General features: G+C 39.4%; 1 protein-coding gene across 16 annotated transcripts in view; it reads right to left on the reverse strand.

Annotated features, from left to right (window-relative positions):
- Positions 1 to 10,869: 10,869 nt before the first annotated feature.
- The window catches only part of TRIP12 (thyroid hormone receptor interactor 12), a 151,187-nt gene continuing 143,831 nt past the window's right edge, over positions 10,870 to 18,225 (reverse strand). For all 16 annotated transcript variants that reach the window (XM_058533147.1, XM_058533161.1, XM_058533158.1 and 13 more), the window contains 5 exons: positions 15,893 to 16,057; positions 14,228 to 14,341; positions 12,397 to 12,491; positions 11,797 to 11,900; positions 10,870 to 11,088 (listed from right to left, as the gene is read on the reverse strand). In XM_058533147.1, the coding sequence (XP_058389130.1) occupies positions 10,892 to 11,088; positions 11,797 to 11,900; positions 12,397 to 12,491; positions 14,228 to 14,341; positions 15,893 to 16,057 (675 nt within the window). In that variant the 3' untranslated portion in view covers positions 10,870 to 10,891. The remainder of the gene's footprint in view (positions 11,089 to 11,796; positions 11,901 to 12,396; positions 12,492 to 14,227; positions 14,342 to 15,892; positions 16,058 to 18,225) is intronic.

Genomic DNA, 18,225 nt, shown 5'->3' on the forward strand with positions numbered 1-18,225 from the left:
CTTCTTTCATGCTACCATGTTGCTTAAACTCCAATGTTGCTCTCATTTTTTGTCACTTACTTTTGAGGCCCACATGGACCCAGTTTTAACAATAGTGAGATTCTATACATTATAGACCTTAAAAATAACATTCTTAGGCAAGTAGGTTGGAAGTGAGGAGTCGCAGGCAAATAGAATCGACAGCCTCTGATCTTCATCTCTGTGAACCTTGCTAAAAAATGATTAAAGAAGACAATTTAGGTGATACTAACTTTATTTAACATTTCATGAAGCAGACAGTCTCCATTTGGAGAATTGCAAAATGGGGTGGGAGGTAGGCAGTTTTTATAGGATGAAGAATGAAGAATGAGGAGGAGAAAAACAGAAAGTATCTGATTGGCTGGGGCCACATAGTCAACCTTGTTTGGGTGAAAAGGAACAAGGAGATAAGCATAGAGCCCAGCATCGGCTTGGTGTTTGGGGATTGGCTGACTGGATATACTCCATTTCTGGTCAGATGGAGTATTTACAGGGACTCGAAAGTTATCTAAGTTTGGTTTGATGACGTGGCACCCTGGGCAGGAGCAGTGCCATCTTGGGCCTAGAAAGTTATTTCAACAATCTTTAATGTGCTATCACGGGTTGAATGGGGAGTCTCCAGAAGATGCCTACATCCCAGTCCCTAGAACCTAGGAATACTACCTTATATGGCAAAAGCTAAGGATCTTGAGAGGAGGAGCTTATCCTGGATGATCTGGGTGGGCCTTAAATGCAATCACTGCTATCTTTGAAAGAGAGAGACACACAGAAAAGAAGGCAATGGAGGCAGAGATTGGAGAGATGTGGCCACAGCCAAGGAATACTTGAAGTCACCAGAAGCTGTAAGAGGCAGGGAAGAGTTCTGTCCTAGAAAGTTCTCTCTTAGAGTCTTCAGAGGGATCGTGGCCCTGCGCACACCTGGATTTTGGCCCAGTGAAACTAATTTCAGACTTCTGGTCTCAGAACTGTGAGAGAATATGTTTCAGAATATGTTTCTATTATGTCTAAACCACCCAGTTTGTGGTAATCTGGACACAAAATTCTCTACTCATAAGTGAGTAGCAACCCCATGAAACTAATACATATGCTAAGTTAAAAACCACTCCTATAACCACATAATGAGCTCATTGTTAGGCTGTGAAGTACTCTCCTGGTTACCTTGCTTCCTGAACAAACATGGTGGGCCTCTCCCCCATGCAACTCCTTCGGGAAATGTGGGTCAAGGCAAATCTCTGGACCCATCACTTGAAACTCAAAGATGAATCCCTCATGCTTCATAAAAGATAAACATTGGGACTCTCCACTTACAGGAATGATGGAAGAAAACCTCTTGGTTTTGTGGAAAGGTTACTGGGTGGGTGTCAGAAAACCTATGTTCTAATCAAGACAGGGTGATCTTGAGAAGGTCACAACCTCTGTGAACTAAAATTTCCTCAACTAGGAATGAAGAGGATTGATAAGTGATACCTGAAGTATCTTTCCAACATTAGAAATCGTTTAGCTTATAAACTTCACTCTGTTGTTAGCATAACAAGCATGTGATCTTGGGTGAGGTACTGCAACTCAATCATTTTTTAACTAAAAGTTTGGTTTGTCTTTCTTTTTTTTGTGTGAGGAAGATCAGCACTGAGCTAACATCCATACTAATCCTCCTCTTTTTGCTGAGGAAGACCGGCTCTGAGCTAACATCTATTGCCAATCCTCCTCCTTTTTTTTCCCCAAAGCCCCAGTAGATAGTTCTATGTCATAGTTGCACATCCTTCTAGTTGCTGTATGTGGGACGCGGCCTCAGCATGGCCGGAGAAGCGGTGCGTTGGTGCGCACCCGGGATCCGAACGCGGGCCGCCAGTAGTAGAGCGCGCACACTTAACCGCTAAATCGCGGGGCTGGCCCTGGTCTGTCTTTCTAATGGCCCTCCCCGCTCAGAGAATCTGCCATGCCTCTAAGTTTTGGGGTAAGAAGAATCTGACCAAAGGCAGTGGTCTTTAACAACTCAGTCCTACCCAATCCGACTCCCGAACTTGAAAAGTGGTAATTGAACAAACCAACAGAAAACCCACTAGAAATAAACACTATGATGGATAAAGAACCAAGGCATAGAATCAGAATAATATTTATTTCCTGAGCCATTTTAATACCTGATGTTAATAAGTGACCAAAAGCAGCTTAAAGTATTTCGAAAATAGACCTGCACTTTTCTTTCGACAAATTAAAACTATGTAGGAAACTGTTACATTATTTTGTTCTTGATTAGAAAAGGACCTATGTACGCTATCAAATCAATTGAGTTGATCTGAAAAAGACAAGTCCAAAGGACTGTGATAGATTAGAAGCTTAGAATTTTAGAGGAGGAAGAGAATTTAGAGTTAATCTCACTTGTTCCCATAATTTTACAGATAAGAAATATTCAGTGAAACTTATTCAAGGGCAAATTCAAAAAAGAACCTCAGCTCTCAAAATTCAGAGCCCAAGCCATCTTTCTAAAATACCATGGCAGTTAAATAGAAATCTTCATAGCAAGTTTTATAAATAGTGAGAAAGGGTTTAATATTGACATTTCACAGTATATTACTAATATTTACAAAACTCTGAATTGAAACAAATAGCAGCTTAGAGTTTAGGAAAAAATTATCCTCAAAAAAACAACTTGGGCCAGCCCATGGCTTAGTGGTTCTGGCGGCCCGGGTTCGGATCCGGATCCTGGGCGCGCACCAACGCACCGCTTCTCCCGCCATGCTGAGGCTGCGTCCCACATACAGCAACTAGAAGGATGTGCAACTATGACATACAACTATCTACTGGGCTTTGGGGAAAAAAAGGAGGAGGATTGGCAATAGATGTTAGCTCAGAGCCGGTCTTCCTCAGCAAAAAGAGGAGGATTAGCATGGATGTTAGCTCAGGGCTGATCTTCCTTACAAAAAAAAAAAAAAAACATAAAAGAAGTTAGAACTAGACTGTAAATGTATCGGCAATCATAAAAAGTCACTGTTCATTGACTTTCTCTCTCTCCTAGGCTGTCTCTACTAAGAAATATATCACAATTCTCTACTTGTAATCTTCAAACTGATTTAAAAAAAAAAGGTTTGTTTTCAAAATGGACTTTTTCTTCCCCTGTAGCATATCCATTCTGGTGATAGAAACATAAGAGTTTTTTTTTTTTCAATTCATTAGTTTTGTTATAACAATGGCTTTTTTTTGATCAACACTAATATTCCTAATAATCCCTAGTTCATCCCATTTGATTGTGAATCTGTTTCCTTCCGGAACAACCTCTGATTTTCTTTGCTTTGTCTTTTCTGCCCAAGTGAACTATTTACCGAAAGAAATACAATAGGACTATGTCAACAGCACATTTTTGGCAGAGAATGAAGTATCACCGATGGTTACAGATCTGGTTGTTACTGCTCTTGGTGGTGGTGGTGACATTAAGAGACAGTTTTTCAGAGTTGGTATAATTCTGGCTGTTGATGACCCTGGCTCTCCTTCTTTCCATTTTTACAAATCCGCATAGTTCAGCACTTAACTGTATACATAATTGTTTTGGTTCCGTTTTGCTTGCTACCTGGATCCTAAACTCCTTGAAGTCAAAGAGCACAGATTACACAACAAGGTGACCGAAAAAAAGCAGACAACACAAGTGCAGAACTCCTCAGTCATTCCTTCAGTGACTAGTCGAGGGTCCCCAAGATCAGCGTGATGCCAGGCACCAGAGGTGAGGAGACCATCTCCCGCAGATGGTAAAATAGAAGGAGGGCCAGCCCCGTGGCTTAGCGGTTAAGTGCTCACACTCCACTACTGGCAGCCCGGGTTCGGATCCCGGGCGCGCACCAATGCACCGCTTCTCCGGCCATGCTGAGGCTGCGTCCCACATACAACAACTAGAAGGATGTGCAACTATGACATACAACTATCTACTGGGCTTTGGGGAAAAAAAGGAGGAGGATTGGCAATAGATGTTAGCTCAGAGCCGTTCTTCCTCAGCAAAAAGAGGAGGATTGGCATGGATGTTAGCTCAGGGCTGATCTTCCTCACAAAAAAATAAATAAATAAATAGAAGAACAAACACATCACACTAAAATGTTTGTAGTATGTTTAATGGACCATGAGATGGTCCATGTAAAGGGAAAATCTCCATGTAAAGGGAAAAGAATGGTTTTTAAAAAACCACAAACCTATATTTCTTTCTTAATTCATTCACTTTGTGGTGAATGTCAAATTGATCAGGGATTGAAGAGTTCCCCATCTCACCCCCACCCATCCCCATGGGGTTGTGAGATGGACAAGGAAGATGGTACACTGGAGAGAGAGACCACAAAAATCCCAACTGTTTACTTCTGTTTGTCAAAATACCATTTAACGCTTTGGGAGGAAATGGATTCCGTATCCTCTCCATCCATCTGGGATGCTAAGAATCAGAACAACGGGAGCAAACAAATCTATTACAGCGCTAAATTGTCCGTAGAGGAAAGAAAGCTCTTTTTCCTACGCTGTTAGTCTGTATTGCTTAGAGACCAACTTATTTTGATTAAGAAGTTCGAGAAAGTGGAAAACACTGCCTTGAATAGTTACTTAACATCCTCTAATATCAGTTAGTATGGAACTTTTCTCAATGAATTTAGTTAAGGCTGTTTTTCAATTGGAAAAAGGGACGATCGTAATGACGTGTTCTGAATTTAAAGTTGTCTTAAGATTAGTTATATTTTAAACAAAAAGAGGAAATCCTCTTTCCAATACTGTGGAAGTTCTCACTCAGGTTGGATATGAGACCAGTAAGCAGTAATGTCCTAAAAGAAGAAAGGAGGGAGAGAGACGTAATGTGTGGGGAGTGGGAGAGGACAGAATTGTGGCTTTTTCTGGCCAAATAAGTAAATTTTACATTCCTCTTCTTATCCCTATCTTGTACCTGCTCGTAAGTTCTGCAAAATTTTGATTTGTTATTAACTATAGTTATTGGCTGAATATAAAATCTGAATCAGCTCTCCAAAAGCTACAACACATGATCACTGTTTCTCAACCAGGGGGATAACATCCTGATATCTGAAAGCATTAGAGGGCATTTTGAGTTGGCACAATGACCAGAGTGCTACTAACATTTAGAGCCAGGAGGCAGGGAAGCCGAATGTTTGCAATAGCCCTCTACTAGGAAGAATTGTGCCAACCAAGATGCCTACGTGCCTTTGTTGAGAAACACTGGAAGACGATTCCAAAGCATCATACCGAAGACGGTACAACGTGACCTTAGAGCTGACTGAAGTGGTCCAACAAATGCGGAGAGTAAGGGCTAGCAAGGTAGGGGGCATGACTCCAGCCAGGAAGAGGGGAACGGGGCTGTGCCAGGCCTGACTGTCCGGGGCTCTTTCTGCTCCGCCACACGCATTCTCACAAAGCCCTTGACATAGATAGCTCTGTGCAAGTTCTTGTGACGCCTGCATTCTAAGAGCTGTGTGTTCTCCTCCACGAAGTGACGTCAGAACGCACTTTGGAAACAGAACTGGATGAATAGTCTTAACAGAGGCCCCAATTCCCTCATTAAGAAGGAAACACCAAACGGAGCAAGTTGAGCTTTCCTTCCAATACTTTTTAGACAATCATTTCAAATAACCTGCTTCTTTACGGCAACTACCTATGTAACATTAAACTGCACAAACACTGACCTGTCTCTTTAGCAATCTCGACTTGTTTGCTGCCCTCATGTTCCTTAGCGCAATTTTCTTGGTAACAATGAATGATTTGATACATATGTCACGTAGAGGATATTAAAATCTATTCCCGAGGCTTGAGTTCCCAGGGAGAGTGCAATTATCCACGTGTGCTTGGGCCTTGAAGCCACAACAGGGTATTGGAAGTACAGACACCTTAGGTGTCTACCAAGGTCGCGTTAAGCCCCAAGGCAAATTCTTGGGGACCAAATGTGCACTTGGGGTTCTGGGGCCTGCTCCCCCTGCAGTTCCCTGCATAGGTAGGATAGCATTTCAGGCACCAGCACTGCCTCTCTTGCAGTCCTTCCCACATAAAGTGGGAGGGGCGGGAACACAGACCAGATAACCTCGAGGTTACTACCTGGCTGAGAACAAGGAACAGTATAGGCTTCAGTAAGCATGCGAGTTACGAGAATTGTAATGAAATGGCCTCCACCAAATGCACTGGTCTCAAAAGGGTCTAAAGGGACACTCTCCTTTCTATTGGGATACTGGCCAATAGCTGCCATTAAGATTTAAAACCTTTTCTACATAACCCATTAACCTACCAATATCAATTCACAGAATTACGTCAACCAAAAATGTGATGCTACCCAACCGCTTCCCCCACCTCCCCGAGAATTGGTAATACAGACAGCTGTGTATTGGTTATAAACTTCACACATATGCATCTTGTGGGGTAGGCTTGTGTTTAGTAGCACCTTTCATCTGCGATTTAAAGTCATTTTACAGACCAAGAGATTTATCAAGGGAAAAATGTGGTTTTATTCTTAGGCAGTTATACCAATATATAATGTTGTGTGTGTGTGTGTGTGTGTGTGTGTGTGTGCGCGCGCGCGCGCGCATGCGCGCACATAGGCATGTATGTTATATATCAATACATATATATGTATATATTTCATTCACTTGTTCTCTTAAAAATAGCAAATAAAAAAAACCCTAAATTCAGTCATCACTCACCAAAAAAAAAAAAAAAAAATCCACCTCCTTTGCTTTCCTAAATCAATTCTACTTTTCTTTTTCTGTTTCCGTTAAACCTGGACATTTGTCAAGGCCAGTCATGAAAGCCAAGAATGGGGACTATACAGTGTTCCAACCAGGAGGCTCTATTGTCTGTGCACATTGTCAAATATCTCCCAATCCCAAGGGCACCACCTCACCACTGCACAGGAATAACTTATAAAACAAATGTACCTTTCTCTCCAGCAACAAGCAAGTACTAGGGTCATCTCTCTGAATATGTCTCCTATAACTTTCTCCACTATCTGCCTCCAAAAAAGGCTAAGATTACTGTTACTTACCACAACACGAAGCTTTCCAAAAGCCACCCATGCCAGCATACCACTTCTCAGAAGAACCCTCTAGTTGTGCATAATTTAATAAAACTGACCATGTAGGATAATGCTGTTTATTAAAAATATATTCAGGGAGAAGGAAGTCAGTGCATTTATGCAATTTTACATACACATCTGTAGTTTGAGGTTCCATTATTCCAACAGTTCATATAAATCACTGTTTCAGATAAGAGAAAAAAATGCTTTACACAGGAGATCAGCAATTGGTTATAGGTTTGGTAATATGAGTAGGCTTGTTGTAAAAATAAAACCACCTCTTCCATTATTAAAGAATGTCTCCTTTATGCAGAACAAGTCTTGAGAGTTAAGAACTTTTTCTTGCATAAGAATTAACTTCAAGTTCTTGGAAAACAGCCAATCCTTCGTTTCCTATAAATATAAATGCTCTATTTTGTCTGGAATTTTCTTTGAGGTAACAAAGGAAGCATTCTCCGTGATTTGTCACTAGATTATCCTTTCCCCTGTATGCCAACTACTGCAACGTCAACCCTAAGACTCAGACACACGCATTGCTCAGAGGAGTAGAAATACAGAGTATGACATTTCCAAACAATGTTCTTATTACAGTAGGGAGAAGAAAATTGGTCAAAAAACAAAGCCTAAGATAAATGAATTAAAGGCTTGATCATCTTTGCTAATGAAGAATGAAGAGCATCCAGAATCCCCCAAAAGGATTGGGTTTCTGAATGCACTATTGTGTCTTTCCGCAGCAAGTCTCCTTTCTTAATCACATTTTTTTCTTGGGGTATCAGCGACATTCCCTTCTCCTGAGCTCATACTCACTGATGGGAATCGGGAGCACAGCCTCAACACCCGATGAACTAGAGGGAAGACAAACTTACAATTCACTGGCGATAATCCTTACTGCAGAAAATCAAGAGTTGGATCTAATTTCTTGGATGCAGAAGTTGAGGCTTTGTCCCTTGGCTGTGTGGCCTCTGTGCACAGGACGCCCTGGGAAGTAACTCCAGAACAGGAAGTGACAGTCAGTCAGCTGCCCCTCCTTTTCATCTTACGTACCCAACAGCCAAATGCAGGAAAGAGGGACTTGAGGACACTACCTTCTTCATAGAATGCTAAGGTGAAAGAAAGTTCTCGATCACTACACACACACACGGGAACCAGAGCTGAAGCACAGGAAGAGAGAAATCTGTATCCTTACAATGAGGAGCTGTGTGAAAGGCTTCTGCTGGGTTTGGCTAAGGCATCTAGAACTCTCTCCACATCTGTTCCCAGTTAAGACTACCTAGAACTTACAATTCACTTTTTGGGGGACTGGGAGGAGGGGATTACTAAATTTAACTACCTCTTCTTTCCTTCTTAAAGTGAAATACTTAAAAATACGTTCTCATATACAAAGTAGATGAAATTAGAATTATTTAAATGACAACACAGTCGGTGTTAGCTGTGACAAACATCTGACTGACTCCATCTCAGCAAAAATTAAAGGACAACAGAATCTCAGTCACTACCCAACTGTCTATGTGTGTAAAGCATACTGAGGAATTAGTGCTTGTTGACAGGATTACTAAGCAAACGAATTTAAGGCATAACTGGAATAACAGCAAAGGAAGTTTATGCTTTTTCCCTACGATGCAGTATTAAGGCCTCTGCCAAGAGAGATTGCTTTAAAATGGGAAGTCTTCCTGTCCCTAACAGAGGGTCCCACATATTAAGAGTAAGCTAAAGACTAAACTTTTAAACAGATAACTACTGACTTCGAAATACTCAAGCTCCAGAGTTTGATTCAAAACAATCAAATGTACTCATTAGATGCTGAAATCATGAGGCCAATCTGCCCCGGGCCACAATATGGATAAAATGTCAAATACAGATATTTTAATATGAGACATTACTCAGTTTATACATGTCTAAATTTTAACAATAGAACCCTTTACAAAGTGAGGAACAAAATGCTATGTTCATGCAAAAATCTTTGTGCTTAGTTTGTAAAAAGGTATCAGAACAGTTTAAAACAAACTGGCTCATTCTTTAACACTAATTTCGCTTGATTCAACTGCTCAGCTCCTACGCCGTCTATGTTATAACAGCAGAAAAGTAACCCCCTTCTTCGATTTCAAGGTAAAGCCGCTCCCTTGCCAGAGCCTCTGCAAGAGCAGGGAGACACGCTCCGAGCTCCTCTTAACGGCTCTGTGTCACTTCCTGGGGGCGCTGCCCAAGTTCACTGTGAAGAGGTGATGCTCCATATAAGGCCATTTAAGTGTAAAATGACAAAAGAATCTAAATAAAACAAGCTGCCAAGTTTCTTTTTTAGTGGTGGGATAGGGAACAAGGGGCTTCTACATAAATAAGACTTTGGAACAGTCAGTAAAACAAAAGAAAATTGATTTCTCAAAGTTCAATAAAAAAACAATTAGCTCATCTCATTTTCAAAGACGAATTATGGAAATTCTCTCAAATTTATGCAACAAGCTTAATTTTGAACCTTAGAAAGGAAGGAATCTCCTCCCATTTTCTTTCCATATTTTATGTTCTTCAAGTTGCTGTTACAAATTCTTTGAATACTGAAATCAGCCATGACTCAAATCATGGTGATATGGTGATTTACTTGCACTGAAATACATCTACACAATTGAAAGTGATGCATACAGCACAGAACTATAAACAAAAAGGTGAAGCAGATTTTTTTTTATTTTCAGGTAAAAACATTAACCTGATGATTATTGCAGATTTGAGAAATCAGCACATAAGACAAGTGGACAGAGCATTGCTTACAGGTGCTTTTATCTGTGTCGAGGCGAAGGCTGAACTGTTTGTCCCAAGTTAGCGCTGGGAGGAGGGGGAGAGGAGAATGGAATAAAGAAAGACGATGAACAAAAACTTGAAACCAAGAACAAGGGAGAAAACAATTCTTTTACTCCAACAGGGAATGAAAACTGCTAATTGTGTTTAAAACTTTAAATCAAATCAAAATGCTCTGGCCATAAAATAATAAATACCGGCCAGCCCATGCTGTAGACTTTGTGACCTATACAAAAGAAATGAATGAGCTTTCCTTGCCTCCACTCCAGAGGCTGATGTTGCCAGAATCACTGTGTCAACTGTCCTAGTGTGTCACTGGTACAAGGCCAGTAATACCCTACAACTATGTCAAAACTAAGCTACAAGAAAAGTCTACCTAGTTACTACAGCTGAATTATATTGACAATATATTTCAATTCAATGAATTTTAAATTATATCTTAATTTGAGAGAGAACACGGAACAACAGAAACCCATGGCTAGCGAGAACGTAACAACTGTGAGTGTTGTATACAATAAACTGTGTGAACTGCACAGACAACACATGGATCAGGGAGGGAAAATTAGAGCAAGTGAAAAGCACACGGAGCTAACCTACTACACTGTATTTGTCAAATACACGTGAGCTTCAATTTCTGTACTTATGTACAAGAGTTGTCTTTGGAGGAAACAAATCTGCAGACTTGGCTAGATGGATACACACAGCCCAGAATTAAACTGCACAGCGACATTTATTGTTTCAGCCTGGAAAAACATCCCTTTTTTAAATTTCACACAGCAAAGCAAGTTAAAAACTTCACTCGTCAAATAAATGATAACTTAAACAAGAACTTGCTAAAGAAACCTCATCACAACAATGTTTTAGGGCCTGATCACTTTAAGTCCATGGGGCCATTAATGAATATCAACCAAGTGTCTCTTTTATAATCTGCAAGCCGTTTTTCCTACAACAAGAAGGCGTAACATGTTTCCTTGACTCAGGTGATACATTTAGAAAAGAAATCATGATTTTTTTTCTTTTGCTGTTATCAGGCAGACACTGCATTTCTCGTTGTGATCAGGAAAGATGGAACGACTGCTGCCCTTCTCTTGCTGCTATCAACAGTTTTTCACGCATTATCTCAATGCTCGAATAGTCCGGCAACTTAAGATAGTTCACACAAGTCATTACAGAGGGTAAGAAGTCATCTGGGTTTTCTGTTGATTCGAATGTCTTCCGGACAATTGTTAAAGGTGGATTCAAACTCCGGAAGCCTGATTGAGAGGGAAGGAAGAAAGACCAAAGAACTTAGTAAGCTTACAGGACACATACCAGCTAGCTCAGAGAAAAACATTTTCTCATCTGTGAGAACAATCAGTCTGTAATCACAAGTATCCCCTTTTTTATGCTATTATCAGAAACATTACACTGCTCTGCTGTATAATATTATCCCCCACACAAAGTATTCTTTCTTGCTTGGTAATTATACCTACACAATCAATACACATTTAGTGTATGGAATCTGGTACCTGCTTTATTTAACATAAAAAGTCATTGTATAACATGGAAGCAAACAGTTCTTTATGCCTTCTGACTTTTAAAATAGATTACCAATTCAACTCCTATTAGGACTCTTTCTGAAAAACCAGACTTTAGAATGCATTCTCATCTAAGTCATCTAAGAGTTTATAATGTACAGATGCTTGAGAATTTGGATTTTATCTAGAAAAACAGCATTACATGTGCATTAGTAACCCTACTTCAACGTATTTAAGACAATTCCTATGAATTCCCCTGCCAGCGATCTCTCTTAATATACTCCAAAACAAATTAAACACTTAGAAACATTATGATATTGGAATAACTAAAGGGCACTCTAAGTCAAATAAAGAATATCCAGCTACTGATACTGAAGTCTCACCCACACACATATACGCCCACCCACAGTTAGAATAAACGCCAGGAATCAACATCATACCCACCTCCAACAGGCAATCTTGGGCTACCTGTCACAAACTGGAGAAATAACCTCTGTTGCTCATTATCAAAACTACTGAGAATCTCAAACAAGAACTTGACAGCCCGACTATAACAGAAAGAAATACACCAAAATTATTTCATCATTTTAAAATGCAGTTTTGAATCACACCACATGACTGACCCTCACAATTAGCTAGAGACTATCAAATTCAAATATGACTACACATGAATTCACATTACAATGCACTCTGAAATCAAATTTGTTTCTGTTGTTACAGCTGGAATTCAAATGCAATGATTACTATTGTGATAAATAAGACTTGTCTGGGATTGCACAGATATTTCCATTTTATTATGTATAAAATCTGTATTCTACCCTTTCCCCCTCCCCACCCATTTTCACAGAAATACTTCAAAAAGAACCCTGTGGGTCCTGAAGTTGTAGTTTTGAGAGAAATAAGGCCAAAATATCAGAAAGCCTTCTTTAATAGGTAGACCAATTTTAAAATGACCCTCCTCCCTTGTTGTGGTTTATAAAATATATATACGCATCACCACAGTCTTGACTACCAACTGAAAACCTGGCGGCTCCCAGTACTCACCTGTCATGCGTATAACCGTGATCTGGCCTGCAGCATTCCATCAGTGTCTTTGCATCCCAAGTGTCTGCTTTACTGCCACACAGGAGCTGATCCAGCTGTGTGTTGAAACAAGGGTAATGAGTTATTAAGACATAGCTGCATAACTGAGGGACAATGCATACAACATGCTCCGTTTTGTAGAATGCCATATGAACGTCTACACGTACCAAAGAAGAGTATCATTATCAAAACCTTCTGCTCAGGCCCTCTTTATATAATGTGCTCTTCTACTGTATGTATAGATTCAACCTCCTCATCAGTTGCACATGAATAGGTACCCTGCCCATGTGCAGGGACTAGGTTCTAGAGAAGCCTTTCATCTCAAACAAAACCTACAAACCCTAGATTTGAGTTTTCCTAACTCTTCTCATTTCTTTAGAGGCTTTAACTTGATAGCCTACTTCTAACCAGGAAGATTTTATAAATCCTGGCTTTTAGAAACACAAGGGTACACAATAACAGAAGCCAAGAAACAGAATACTGAGCTGGAGAGAGAGGCGGGAGAAGAAAGTCCAACTGAGACATAGCAGACGGGTGGGTTTTCACACTTTGTAAAGAGAGGCACATCTATGCCATATGGTTGTTTGGGGTTGGATGGGAACCAAGCTAGCCATTACAGAAAGAACATCAGAAAGCAAGAAATGCTTATGTGTCCTTGGAAAATCTAACATTTTCAAATTAAATCATCTTTTCTCTGGTTAACTGCCCATTTGTAGAATGACTGCATACTTTGAAAAAATCCAATTCAGGGCATATGAAATTTAATATCTTCTCTGTGTCACTCACTGTCAGGTACGTTATGTACCCTGTTCAGGAAGACAGAGGTTATCCCAATGTTATGGATGAGGCAGTCAGAGCAGACAGAACAACTTGGATAAGGACACACAGCTAAGCAGCGGGGACCAGGACTCAAGTCCAGGAGCAACACTTCTGCTTTCAATTTCAGGCGACACTTAGTGCTGAAAAGTGCCAGGGACACCACTTGCTTTGACAGGCAGCAAATCACAGTGGACACAAAAATAATAACTGAGATTAAAATGCTAAGTCATTCAAAGATTCAGCCAGTAATGAAAGTGTATTCTAGAGTGACTATTCAAAATATACACAAAAAGGTTTCCCAACCAGGGAAACCTAACACCTTCTAGACCCTTTCTATGACATCTCATCACCAGTGAGTAATTCTTTGAGATTGTTCTACGTTAAGTAAAGATGGCTGGAAAAAAACCATCCACATCAATTCATTTTTTTCCATTCTCACAAGTATTCCCTGAATACGGCAATTAGCTAACTTGCAACATTTCCTTAAAATCTCAATCATGAAACAATGTCTCATCTAATTCAGGAAGTTCAGTCAAAAAAAAAAAAGTGTAACCTCCTCAGTGTCACTTTCATGACCGTGGACGCACAGCTCTCCCCACCAGCAGCAAGAGTACAGAAACCTAAGTTTATTCTCCACGGAGCAGCTTGGAGGGTCTCAGCTGACAACGATGCTATGCTTAACCACATGTGGACCCCACTCCCTCTCTAACATTTAATACTTATATTTAATATTTAGATTATTTGTAATATAAAATATAATGTTATATTTAGATTATATTTAATTTTAATATTCTTCCTTGCTCAGGAAATGATCTCATCTTTCCCAAACATCCACCCCTGGCTCCCAAACTGGTTTTTTTTCATTTGTTTGCAACAATAGGGTCTTGGATGAAATAGCACGGAGATACTCCACTAAGATAATTATAGGTACAGAACTAGAAATGACCATTTCTTCCAGACATAAGCTACTCACTTCTTCCGGGTAGAAGTACTGAAGATGACTGAGTGGGAAGACTGATTCAAATCCATCTCTGAATGAATCAAATTGCCTGGAAACGCCTTCATTTAGTGCCCAGAATATAACCAGCTGCAAAAAGAAAAGTCTTCTAAAAACTGTGACAGATTTCAAATCTCTTTCCTGTTTACTATGTGGCAAAGTACAGTGAAATATCCTTCCTGATCACTCTTTTTTATTTTTTTTAAATAAGTCATTAAGTCTTTAAAATATCTCCCAGAAAACGGTATAAGTTAAAAGATCAGTCAGGTCAACATCTAATTCAGGGCCTGGCCAATAAGGAAACGTAAAAGATGCAGTGTGCATTTTAAAAATTCATTTACGTAAAATCCCTATGGTAAAGAGTTATATATTACCCTACCAGATGAGAACTTCCCAAGAGGATAAAATGTTATTGAGAACTGAAGATAAAGTTTCAAGATTCACAATTACCACTGTTAAGTGTTTTTCATTTCTAATGTGAAATTTTTTAGTTCTAAATCCTGTTAAGTTCTTAGAACCCAACCCTTCTGCAGTGTGTGTCTCCATTTAGAAAAAGGCAAACTCTGGAAATGCAGCCACATGAAATTTAAAGGTAACAGAAAGTATGTGTTATTGGTCCAACATTATCTAGTCATCACTGACTTTGGCTAACCCATTGGGTTAAGAAATAGAGGACACGTTAAGATAAAAATGAAAACAATAGTGTTTGTTGATAGAAAAAGACAAGCATTATTACAAATTATTTTCAGAGAAACTTAATCTGGATGTTAACTCATCATTTGCTAGTTAGCTGCAAGATGAGCTTTCTCCAAGTTAGGAAAAGAAACAGGTAGTATAAGAAGACAATCCTACCGAATATTAGAAGAATTACTATGAATCACAGAACTGTTAGGCAGACTAAATAATATCTGAGATCCTCTGCTATCTTCTTTCTCTCAAACTGATGAAGAAACCAGAGCAGAAATTTTTCAGAGGCTCTATCTAAAGTCTCACACCAAGGCAGTGGAACGGTCAGGTCTAGGTGTAGGTGGCATTTTGTCTTGAACCCAATGTTCTTTCTACTCAATGTCAGGAATAAACTAACTTTTCAAAAAGTAGTAATAAAAGATCTATATAGGTTATAATTTAAAAATATAATCTGTATTCAATACAAAATTGTTTTTTCTTAATTTAGCAAATACAGTCAAGGACCATGAATTAATAATTTGAAAGGCCTCACCAAACCCATAAACGTATGTGTGTTGGAGGCAATTCTGTGAAGTTAGCTGGCTTGATAGGCAGAAATGCAGTTTAGCGAGAACACAAGTGATGGCTCCTTTTCACTGATTTCTTCTTAAATTAAGAAAATGTGATGTTATTAGATAGTATTCAAGCTTGAGGATGTGAATTTAAGGTTACATAAGGGATCAGGAAATATCTGACATGTTCCCTCATGAGCAAACAGAAGCTAAGCCTTGAAAAACTGGCTTTCACGCAGTGGCCCCGGGTCTCGAAGGTCTCAAACCAGTCCGGGCAGGCAGCTAACAGACACCGCCTGTGCTTCCTTGGACGGGTCCTCCCTCTCCCTCAGAGCAGCACCCAAAGGCAAAACCCTGCATCGCCACAGCAGGCCTTCTCCCAAAGAACGCCGCGATTACATACTCTTAGATACTCCTCTAAATTGTGGATAGTGACTGGTATATCCTTTCCTCCTTTCTTCAGCTCGATGTTGGGAAACCCTGGCAGAGTGAAATCCAATCCTAGATCTTCCACTGAGCAGCCGTTCATAGTCAGGGTTTCTAATGCATATTGTAGACTCTCTTTGGTCTAAAAAAAGGGGAGGGGGGTTGTCAAGCATAGTAATTCACTCAATTATGTTTTTTGTTTATAAAAGATATGCTAATAAATTTTACGGGTTCCTTTGGCTCTTGGCCTATTTATTTTTCCTTTTTTTGGTCATAATCTACATGTGAACAAGGTACTGAGATCACAAAGGAAATAACCTTAAACGCTTCAGAATCCAACTATTTTTATATGGGAAAACAAGATCACTTGAGTGTTCCTCCATGAGATGTTTGCTACTCAATTTGACCTTATTCAAATCAGATTCATAGAAAGGCCATAATAGTTTGCATAATGGTCAATTTAAGAGCATGGGCTCTAGAGCCAGACAAACTTGTCATAAATTCTAGGCTAATCTTAATCAATCTAATATATGTATATAGCAAATACTGAGTAATACAATACAGTAAGGAAATTGTAAATACAAATAATGCACTATCCAGGAATGGTAATTAACTTTTTTTCCCCCTGCAAAAAGCTGAAGTCTAAAAAATACCCTGGAGATTCTTTATTCAATACCTTGAGGCCTAGCATAACAAATCTGTATTCATACAATAACACTGTGATGAAAAAAGGCTCCAACAAAGCCCTAAGAAAAGTCAGGTCTTACTCTAAAGACAAATGTTAAAAGCAATTTGTATTATTCACTTTTTTAAATGCTTAAGATTTTATAAAAGGCTTATATACAATATTATTTTTTTTTTTAGATTAAGGATCAAAGACCAACATGCAAAACTGCACATTCTGTCTGAAAATGATGGTATCCAGTACAGGAGAAAGAAAGCAAATGGTTTTCTGAATTGGACATGCCCCAAAGTATGCAAGTCCTAGAGGCTAAACAATCAAGGTGCAGAAAATTAGTCATTTAAACTAAAAAAGATTAGAAAGTTCTGATTAATAAATTAATCATTTTTTAAAGAGGAGAATGAAAGCTGCTTAGGATTCCAGATAATTCAAAATACAAAGGAGATAGCAGCACTATTTAAGATTAAGGTAACATATAGTTGTTGAGGATTACGTCCATTTTTACTTCTCTGCAAAAACTCATGTTTAGGTCTCTCTCAGTTTCAGGTGCATCATTTGATGACACCCAAAGAAACGCTTTTCAATTTTACATTTGAAATATTCTTTAGGAAGAAGACTAAAAAAATCACATCAAATAAAAAAAGCTCTCCATTTTAATGTTCTCCCACTGGAAGGCTCTCAAAACTGGCCCCCAGCACCTGTCACAGATCAAGGCAATCACTGCTGTGCTAACAGAAGGCTTTCCTCCCACAGCTACTTAAGACGTATCTGACTTGTAAAGGTCTGCATTACAAAACGGACCATAGACAGGAATCTAGAACATATGATATGTCCTTGAGATGTTTAAAAGGAATTCACTGTTCGTTTCTCTAGACCTTAAATATTAAATTGAAAGCTAAGCTTTAGCCCATTTTCCATGTATCTTTCAAGAATTTAAACCACCAAGTGGAACCTCAGCCAGGACGACTTGTTCCATCTGTATGCTTTATAAAATGATGAGGCTGGTGTTTCAGAATACCACCAATCCTCACGCTCTGGGTCAAAGTGGGTTAATGCACTAAATCAGTTTCTGGAGTGCAGTTTCTGTGCCATGCATTTTATACTTTTAAACTGACAACCTCAGGAATAATAAAGATTAGAGGAACAAATCTCAAAAGATTTGAGGAAGAGAACTGTGGCAACACACCGCACTGCAGACAAGGATACACAACAGACCTTGCAGCACGTGTCCGAGCGCGGGCTCCAGGGCACACAGCCTGGGTTTGGATTTCGGCTCTTCCACGCTCCAGATATGTGACTTGGGCAGGTTACTCAGCCTAGCTGACTTGGGTCTCTCACATATAAAACAGGGATAACAGAAATACCTAAATCTCGCGAGGCTGTTGTGGATTAAATGAATCAATACACTGGAACAGTGCCATGAGTTTTACTTTCCTTCTTTTTCTTCTTTTATGGGTGAGGAAGCAACATTTACCTAAGAGATGATCCTAAATATGACTGTAGTAGTTTAAAATTTACAAAGTTGGTAAGCATAAATCTAACTGGTTCTAAAAATCCTAAGACAACAGATGTATGGAAAAGACGAACTGGGCCTCTTTAAACACCAATATCTCTTAATAAACTTATTT

Source organism: Diceros bicornis, chromosome 37 (assembly GCF_020826845.1).
Source record: "Diceros bicornis minor isolate mBicDic1 chromosome 37, mDicBic1.mat.cur, whole genome shotgun sequence".
In the NCBI taxonomy this organism is placed as follows: Eukaryota; Metazoa; Chordata; class Mammalia; order Perissodactyla; family Rhinocerotidae; genus Diceros; species Diceros bicornis.